The sequence below is a fragment of the Diabrotica undecimpunctata genome, chromosome 9 (assembly GCF_040954645.1).
Source record: "Diabrotica undecimpunctata isolate CICGRU chromosome 9, icDiaUnde3, whole genome shotgun sequence".
Taxonomy (NCBI): Eukaryota; Metazoa; Arthropoda; class Insecta; order Coleoptera; family Chrysomelidae; genus Diabrotica; species Diabrotica undecimpunctata.
In genome coordinates, this window is record NC_092811.1 from 50,778,690 (window position 1) to 50,789,070 (window position 10,381).

Below are 10,381 nucleotides of genomic sequence, written 5' to 3' on the forward strand. Positions count from 1 at the left end.
TGAAAATGATGCCATGAATTTTTTGAAGGGAATATACTCCCCTTGCCACTCGTTGTTTTTAACACCTGTTAGTGATACTGAAGTTAGGAATACATTATACAGCTTGAAAAACTCAAAATGCACTGATTTTTACTTCTTAAACAAACAATTAGTGATAGAAACTCTGGATATTATTATTGATAAACTGGTCATACTTTATAATCTTTGCCTTATCGAAGGAATCTTTCCCGATGTATTAAAAGTAACAAAAGTGTTACCGCTACTCAAAAAAGGATCTCCAGAAGAAATTGAAAATTATCGCCCTATTTCTATTATTCCCATTCTTGGTAAAATTTTTGAAAGTATTTTGAATAACCGCTTAATAGAGTACATAGAAAAGTACAAAATACTTCATTGTAATCAATATGGTTTCAGAAAAAAATGCAGCACTACTCAAGCAATTCAGGAAATTGTAAGGGAAGTAGTTGATGGCCTAGAGAGAGGTCACTTCGTGTCTTTAACATTGTGTGACTTATCTAAGGCTTTTGATTGTGTCTCACACACTTTACTTTTAGACAAAATGCACAAATATGGCATAAGGGGAAATGCTCTTAATTTATTTCGATCGTATTTAATAAACAGAAAACAGGCCGTTTTTTTAAATAATAACTACTCCAATTTTCACAATGTTGAACATGGAGTTCCCCAAGGGTCTATATTAGGACCTACATTTTTTCTTCTATATCTCAACGATATATTTCATTATACCCACCCCTTAAGGTGTATATGTTTTGCAGATGATACAACCGTTATTAGTACCGACCAGAATCAATATAATTTAAATAACAAAATAGGAAACGATGTGCTTAAAATTAAAAACTGGTTTACACATAATAAACTAAAACTAAACGAGGATAAAAATCAAAATATAGCTTTCAGTTCAGATCGAAGACACATTTTTGGATATAGCATCAAATTGTTAGGGATTTTTATGGATGACAACTTAGATTGGGGCATCCATATAGACAACTTAAGTTCTAAACTCGCCAGTACAATATTTGTAATGCGTAACCTGGTTTATTTGGTACCTAAAAGTACCCTTAAAATGTGTTACTTTTCATTGTTTCATAGTCATATACAATATGGAATAGCTGTTTGGGGCAACTCTGGTCATGCCGATAGAATATTTAAATTACAAAAGAAGGTGGTGAGGATACTTGCTGGAGCGGATTTAAGGGATCATTGTAAACCATTATTTTTGAACATGGGTATTATGCCTCTACCTTCGCTTTATATGTATGCAACACTGTTGGAAATTCACGATAATAAAAATAAGTTTACTATAAACTCCCAATTACATGATCATCTAACAAGATCGAGGGATTTAATTAGGTCACAACGATTCAGACTATCAAAGAGCACAAAGAATTCAATTGATATTCACTTGTATAACTATCTGCCTAACGAAATAAAAATTCTGTCTCCACCACTGTTTAAAAATAGGATCAGAAAGCATTTTTTAACATATTGTTTTTACTCAAAGACAGAATACCTCAATACACCTTTATAACGTGTACCCAGTTTGGTCAGAATACTGTCGATTTACTATCTACATATCACATTGTATTATTGCTATTAAAATGTACTAAGTTTTATGTATTAGTTTATTTAGTCATCGATTCGGGAATATTCTTAATTATTTGCACATTTTTGTTACTTCCATATTTCAAAGATTTTTTATTGTGACAGTTTAGGTTTGTTTTTTTTTTTTTTGGTTAGAGATTTTTTTATCTTAAATTTTTAAATTTTAATTCTTCTGCTAATACTTACATATGTATATTACTTTAGCCAATATGGTTAAGTTAATTTTAAGTTTACATTATTATATCTTTTATTGTATTTTTTATACGGACTTCAAACTTTATGTAAAGTGGTCAATAAACGTTCTATCTATCTATCTATTGAGCTATAACCAGAGCTCAATCAAAGAAGAAAGCGGAAAGAGCAGAGTACAGGGAGACAGAAGAGGAAATTAAATTACAGCATAAAACTCACAAGCAAACAGTAAGAAAGGTACTAAATAATATGGAGGCGCATAGACTACCAATTTTGTCTTTTGGAGCAAACCGAGTCTCACCAAGACTGAGCACTCGGGTCAAAAACAAAATCAAATGCAGTAAGAGCATGACCACAGGATTTAATCACTTTGATTTAGGTCAATTGTTGGTACAGCTTGATCAGCTAGCGGTAGAGAATGCAATAAGTAAAGCAAAAATATATGTAAATGATATTATTTTTAAATTATGCACAATTGATGAATTTATAAACGAAGGAAATAAGATATTGAAAAATGTAGACATATACATATGCGAAGTACCAGAAATCATAGAAGATGACCAAGAAAAACTGAGAATAATAGAAGAATACCATAATCACCCGATGTTTGGAGGTCACGTGGGAAATAATAGACTTGTAAAGAAACTAAAAGCCAGATTCAGATGGAAGAACATGGAAAAGGACATACGTAAATATATTAAACATTGCCATAAATGCGAAATTAATAAACCAAAAAGATTACATGTCGAAGAATTTGTGATATCGGACACTTCGTCAAAACCATGGGACATAGTGTATATAGACACGAGTAGAGGACAAATGAGAGTTCTAGCCGCACCGTTCGTATACCCCCACCATTATTATACCCCCCTCCAATGGTGAGGTAAGGGGTGAGAGTTCTAGCCGCACCGTTCGTATACCCCCACCACCGACCCCTACCCTTTTGTATACCCCCCACCACATCGCATACCCCCCACCACTGACGAGGTCAACGATCGGTCAAGGGGTCAACGAAGGGTCGAGGTCAAGGGGTCAACGACCGGTCAAGGGGTCAAAGACCGGTCAAGGGGTCAATAACCGGTCAAGGGGTCAACGACCGGTCAAGCGATCAACGATCGGTCAAGAGATCAACGACCGGTCAAGGGATCAACGATCGGTCAAGGGATCAACGATCGGTCAAGGGATCAACGATCGGTCAAGGGATCAACGATTGGTCAAGGGATCAACGATCGGTCAAGGGCTTAATGAACGTTACACACAAAGGATAAAAATATACATTATCAGTGAAAGTCAAACAGGTCAGGTATGTAAAAACAAGAATTAGCAATAGACAACTTTATTTTTATAAGGTAAAATAAGGAAAAAAACAAGAAGTAGGTTAATAGTGAAACAGAATAGTGAAGTACAATAGTGTTTCAAACACGGTAGCTTTATTTGGATAAATTCATTATATAGAATATGTGGTGGAAACAAGGTGCATTTTACACTCACACCATATTAATAAATGCTAAATACGTAAATAAAACAATTATTATTAGTACAGAAATGCTTTTATTAAATACATTATACCGTTAATACAATAAAGTCTAAATATAAGATTATTAAGTTTGTGATTTACTTGAACCATCTTCAACCATACCATCAATGTCTTTATCTATAACTTCATTACTGGAAGTATCATCTTCGTTATTTTCTTCTTTTTCGTATAAAACAGATGGAAGATAGTCTTTTATTCGAATTAAATAACCATCCAACTTTACAACTTTTAGTAACGATACAAATCCATATAAACATATTTGGTTTTTAAGATACAAGTCACAGATTTCAGCACCTTTTTCATATTTTTTAGCTAATTCTTTACAAAAGTCTGGAGAATAAGATGATGGACGCACTGCACCATAAACGGCTTCATGAGAAGCATCAAACTCCAGATTTGAAAAAAGTTGGTGTAAGTTTTGAACACCACTTTTTAAATCCGTAACTTCAATTTCGGTAACGTAACACATCCACATTGTAAATACTAGCAGTAAAGCTGAAGAAGAACTGTAGGAATTAGCTCTACAACGTGTTATTAAACAAACACCCCACCAACAAACTCTCCCACTACGATAAAAAATCCATTTCAAAACTATCTACATAAAATTCATCCCCACCATCATTTTCTGCTTCTGGTAGAAGTAGTTTAGCTTGCTGGATTAAATAATCGAGATTTTTTTGTTGTTGGTTAGGTATAAACGTATCTATTTTGTAATGACCCCATGCTAATGTGTTAATAGTTCCGGGTATAACATATCTCTTATCATCGTGGGAAGTTAAAGCAACCTATTTTTTAATTCAGTATACATTTCATGTAAATGTGACTTAAATGTATACATTTTACGATAAATCTTTGCATTAGTATTATCAACTACTTGTTTATAATCCGCAAATGTTAAAGATTTATTTATAACGTTTTTGGAAATTCCCTTAGCTTTTTTAAGGTTATCATTGTTACTTAATGTCACACAATAAGCTTTGGCACCAGTACCACAAAAATTTGTAATTGGTTTACCTTTAAACTCATCCTTTAATTTACCAACCACTGATGGTGTTTTTGGTATATTAAAGATATTATCGGCGGAGTAATTGGATGTATCAAATAAATGAAGGTTTTCTTTGATATCGCGGTAAACGTTTTCTGTTTGAATGTGTAAAATTAATGAATCAGTTTCGGTATACAAAAGTGCGACATTATCTACATATTTAGCTTTAATGTAATTGTAAAAAAAATCATTAATACGAATTTTGGATATTTCTAAAATTGAAAAACCGACATATACCGGTTTGTCGTAAATTATTTTTAGGATATTCATTTGAATTGCAACTAAATTATCAGAAAATATTGAAACAGTGAAAATTCGGCATACTAATAAACCCTTCAGCACCGACGCTCCCAGGCAAGTTTTCAGAGTGGGATAAAAGTTTAATATCAACCCTCTTATCAAGGTTTTCCATAGTTTTCCCGTAAATAGAGTTTGTGTAATTTTTATATGTACTTTTATCAAATTCATTATTTGAAGAATTACGTAAATTTGTGTTTAATTCAATATAAGGTTTTAACCACAATGATTGAGAAAATTCTAGAATTCGATGAATTTTAGTCACCTTTAAACCTTGTTCAGTACACTGTTTCAAATTTCTATAATGGATAATATATTTATTTTTCGGTAACAACGTTAATACAAGCTTGGGATCTTTACTATTAGGAGGAATTAGATTTTCAGGACAAAACGGTAAGTCGTTATGGAAATCATGTAATGTTTCAGGATAAGCTAAATCAACTTCTAAGACATACCCCTTTGGAGATTCATCATCGACTGATAAACAATCAAAATGAGTGATTTCTACATCATCTAACCATCGAAAATCACCATGCGGAAGGAATTGACTCATAGCGTAACCATAAAGGTTTGTAGCATCTAAATAAAGAATATATGAAGTAGGTTTAGAACAATCATAATTCCCACAATACTGATTATTTGCAGCAGCAAATCTATTGCTACACTGACTTATACCTCCACGTATACCCTTTTTAAAAAAATGGAGCATGTCTATATCCGTCAATAATTCAAGCTGAACATTAGTTTTACGCAACATAGCATCCCGGCTAAGTGATGGAGCTGTTAAATATTGAGCAGGATCTAGTTTATAGTTAAATAAACAATTATGTCGAAAGTTTTCGAACACATCAGCTAATAATAAAATATCTGATTTTAAATAAACATCTGAGTACTCTCCTAAAGTGTTACAATTAAAAACTTCCCAAACTCGCTTAGCTCGTAAGTACTTTTCATCGGAAATGCCTTCACCTTTTAAAATATCGAAAAATTCTTCTTGTGTGGGTAAAGATACCTCACCAAGTTTTGAAAAGTTATCCAGGTATGAATAAGGGAAAACACCTTTTTGTCGTAACAATCCGAACTCTTCATTTGATCGACAATATTTTTGTAACTCTAGACATTGATTATCATTTAGGGTTTTACTTAAATTATCCAGTGAATGAGGTAAAAATCTGAAAGAATCTACAAACCTTAATTTTAAATATATATTTCGCTCTAAATCACCACGATCAACTAAAAGTAGTTTGGTGAATGATATATATTTTTCTTTAGTTTGTGCAATAACATCAATTTTTTCGTTATTCTGAGCTAATTTTGTTATAAACAGATGCGAATCGTAATTGGTTAAATTATGCATGAAAACAGGTATGAACTTAGGTAATTTGTAATTTAAATTACAAGCGTTATGAGCCGCGCCAGAAAACAACCCTTTTAGATGTGAATGATCTCTAACTTTAATTTCGTTAATATCGAACGGTTTATCACAAATGTGACAACACTTACTAGTAAAAAATTGTAATTCCTCTTCTGGTGTGAGTTTTTTCATAGGTTTAATATGTTTAAGATATTTATGATAAATAGTGTAAACTTTTTCCTCTAGTTTTTGAATAAACTTTTCAACCACGTTGTCACCGCGATAAATGATAAGTTGTAATAAACTGTCATCAAAATAACATTTAACATAAAAACCGAATGAATATGGTGTATGCTGATAGGTTTTGACAGTAAACGAGGAATTATCAGAAGGTGTTGCATATTGTATCGGTTGCAGTATACTTTCAAAATCAGCATATATAACAAACGGAACTTGCATTTGTTTCTGAAAAGTTGGAAAACTGTAAGATATTTTCTTTTTGTAGATGTCCATATTTATTGAGAATCATGTTGGTAGTTGGAAGCTTAGTATATACAAAGTTGCAATCGTTGTCTTCATGTTTGCGAAGACGTTCTAAGGATGAGAAAAATTGTAAGCAACCATTACATAGAAAAGTCTGACCATTATGGTGTGATTTTTGTTTTGATATTAACCGCGATAAATTTTTAATGTAACAATAATGACTATTCCCGTACTCATCAAAAATAAGTAATAAGTTAACATGTGTAGCTTTTTTAGATTTTGTATGATACAACGGTCCAACGATTTCCAATTGTGTGATATTATTTTTAAAACATTCACTAATCCCAAAAACGTTAATCGAAATATTATTTAGTAATTCAAATTTTGGTATATCTGAGTTTCATAGGGAATTCTATATTATGGAACTTTAAAAGACTAGTATAATGCGGATAAGAAGTAGTAAGATTGGATTTACCTGTTGGGTCAAAAATTGATGCGTTTACCGCCCAACCAAAACATGCTTCATCTTTATTCATTATATTAATAATTGCTTTCTTCATCTCGATTTGTCGTGGTAACCTGATATATGAAGAAGATCGTAGAGGGTTGTACTTATTAATGTTAACTTCTAATGATTGGATTTGTAAAAGACTCCATCCAGATTCCTTTTCTTGTATTTCCGAAACCTTGGGTAATATCTCCCTAATAAAATCTTGATATGCTTGTTTCAAATTAGTAGAAATAGTAATAATCTGATTTTTTGTATTAAATGATTTTAAATCATAAGTATCTTTTTCAGGTATTGTGTACATAGAGTAAAGTTCGAAATTAACTTTTAACACTTTAAATTTATGTAAATACTTATGTAGGAGCTTCAAAACGTTACCTTCAATTTCACTAAAAAATTCCAAGTGATCAGTATGATGTTTGTTGCTAGAAAGACGGTAACTACCGATACGATTTTTAAACGCACTTGATAGTTTCTCAACCCCACTATCATTACTAATAACACTTTTGTGTGAATTACTACGTAAATGTCCTGTTAGTCCTCTCCCAGAAATTTTTTTATAACAATCTTGACATTCGATAACATTGGATGTAGTGGTAATTGGATGAAAAATAGATCTAAAGGGAGTTGCTTCTACAATGGTTGAATTGTAATTATTAGCGGATGTAACAACATCTGGGTCATCATTAAGTTTCACCTTTTTCCCTTCATTGAATCGTTCCGGACAACTTTCCCGTTTATGCCTACTTACACTGCTTTTCTTGGATAAAACTTTTAAACAAGAGTTACACTGCATGGTTGTTGACTGAAGCTAGGTGACTGTACGACACGAAAATGAACAATAACGAAAGAAGTGTGGGGTATAAATATAAACTTTTTTTGATTACCGGTTTTAAACTGGAAATACCGGTTTTAAACTGGAAATACCGGTTTTATGGTATTATTAGAGTAAATAATTACAAAAACTAACAATATATCCCAAATATAGATAATTACCGCATTTATAAGCGTGGTTAAAAGTAAAAGTGTAACAAAAAATAGTTCTTTTACCGCTTTACCGCTATATCTAATATATATAAACTTGTCTTGATTACCGGTTTTATGGTATTATTGGAGTAAATAATTACAAAAACTAACAATATATCCCAAATATAGATAATTACCGCATTTATAAGCGTGGTTAAAAGTAAAAGTGTAACAAAAAATAGTTTTTTTAGCGTTTTACCGCCTTACGCGTTAATTTTTTCTCAAAGTAGAGTGGTTGGAAGGTGGGTGTAGGACAAAAAAAAAAAAAAAAAAAAAAAAAACCCTGATGTGGAAAACCAACAATAAGCGCAAAGCTGTGCAGACATACATAAACTCAACTATAGCGGGTAGAGTATTCACTTCATTTGCGAGAGCTTACATCGCCTTCGAGTATTCACCTTTCTTTGTTACAGCAAGTGTAGATCCTGTTTCACCCACCATTTCGCGTTGCTGGGCTTGGGTTCGGTTTGTTGTATATAACCCCGTTTAAGTTATGCAATTTCAAATAGTCGCTTCTTTTCGCAATGAAAACCGTACAACGTTCTGCGTGTCGCGAGCCGGGGTTGTTGGCTAAAAAAAGAGTTTTATATAATAGTGTGCCAGATACTGAGTTTGAGGAACCGTTAGCTAAAAGACAATTAATTAACACGGTTCCTCCTTCAATCGAGTCGCCGCCGCCGGTGTGTGAAAATTTGATTCCGTCCGCGACCGCACCGCCGTCACCAAGATCGGTCCCGTCTTCGATCTCTTCTCCGGTCTGTAAAATAAGGGATAGGCAGCGTGCACCGTCGGAAGAGAGTGTTGTTTTTGTAAATTGTAAAAAAATTAGTGAGGCTCAGCGCCTTATTTTTAAAATAAACAATCAAAACAAACTAAAAACTAAAGCAACGGTGCACTCCGCGGTTAATGAGAATGTCGTTCAGTCATCCACATTTATTAAGGATGACATTCTTCATGCCGCCGAAGAGGCTGCATGCAAACATAAAATGGTGAAGCAAGTAGCGGCGGAGGTGCACGCTCCTCCAAGCACCTCTACACCTTTCGAGGATATCTCCGACTCTGAAGAGGAAACACCCTTAGGTGAAAACTTATCCTCTATCGAGGATATATTAGATATATCTGATTATGGATCACCACCAAGAGAGAAACCGTTGACGGAAACCCAAGTCTGGGAAAAAAAATTAATATCGAATTCGGAGCCATCATTGATTAATGTAGCGGCAAGCGCCCTACAAATCCCGAAAAAAGTAGAAACTCACCATCAAGCGTTTTGCGAGAATTACAAGGGGGGAGTTGTGTCGGCTCTGGAGCAGCATGCGGACCGTCTCCAGGAAAGTTTGAACGAGAGTATAAAAAATAGTGAGCTGCTTAAGAAAGCCACCGAAAATATTTTAGCATATGCTGAAAAAATTATGGTGGCTTTCCACGAAGAACAAATCCGGTTGACACAAGACATAAACAACACCAAAACTTTCCTAGCCAATACTGTAAGAACGGATTCTCGAGGTAAGAATTTTTATTATAATATGTTGCAACAATTTTACTAACAAAATTTACGTAATGCTATTAATGATAATTACAATACTGATAATGTTTTTTGTTTGTTACAGACTTTTTCAACAAAAATGCTGGTGGTGATATCCTGCGATGCTGGGGGATGAGTAAACCGTGAGTAATCCAATTTTTTACCTTAACTTTTACTTTTTACAATCATAATTAAAACAGTTTTCCACAAATTTTTACAAGCAAAAATTTAATTTATTATTTATTACAGAATTTTAATTTATTCTTCATTAAGTACTACCTTTAATTTTGTACACCAACCTTTCCTTCTTTAGGATCATAATAAAACAGTTTTCCATGAATTTTTACAAACGAAAATTTAGTTTATTCTCTATTGTGAAATTTTAATTTTTTCTTCATTAAGTGTCACCTTTAATTTTATATATCATTATGATATTTTATGTAGTTCTACATTCTGCTATTTCTTTGTTACAGATCCCACCCCGACGACCCTGTTATGTAAATTTAGTTTTAGTCTATTTTTGTATATAATATTTAGTTTTAGTTGTGTATATAGGTATATATAGTCTATATAGTTTATTTTTAATTGTGTTTAGATATTTATATAAATATATTATTTATTTTTGAATAAAAAATATGTAAAAATTGTTGTTTCTATATTTTCTTCTTCTTCATTTTGTGTATATTAGTATATATAGTTTACTTTTAATTATGTTTATATTTGTATATATTGTTTATTTTTTAATAAAAAATATCTAAAAATTGTTGTTTTTATATTTTCTTCTTCTTCAT

At 32.5% G+C, this 10,381-nt stretch overlaps 1 protein-coding gene across 1 annotated transcript; it reads right to left on the reverse strand.

Annotated features, from left to right (window-relative positions):
- Window positions 1–6,478: 6,478 nt before the first annotated feature.
- LOC140450701 (uncharacterized) lies at window positions 6,479–7,835 on the reverse strand. Its single transcript, XM_072544370.1, is given in 2 exon segments — window positions 6,479–6,926; window positions 6,928–7,835. Coding segments are annotated over 2 exon segments (1,356 nt in total).
- Window positions 7,836–10,381: the final 2,546 nt, after the last annotated feature.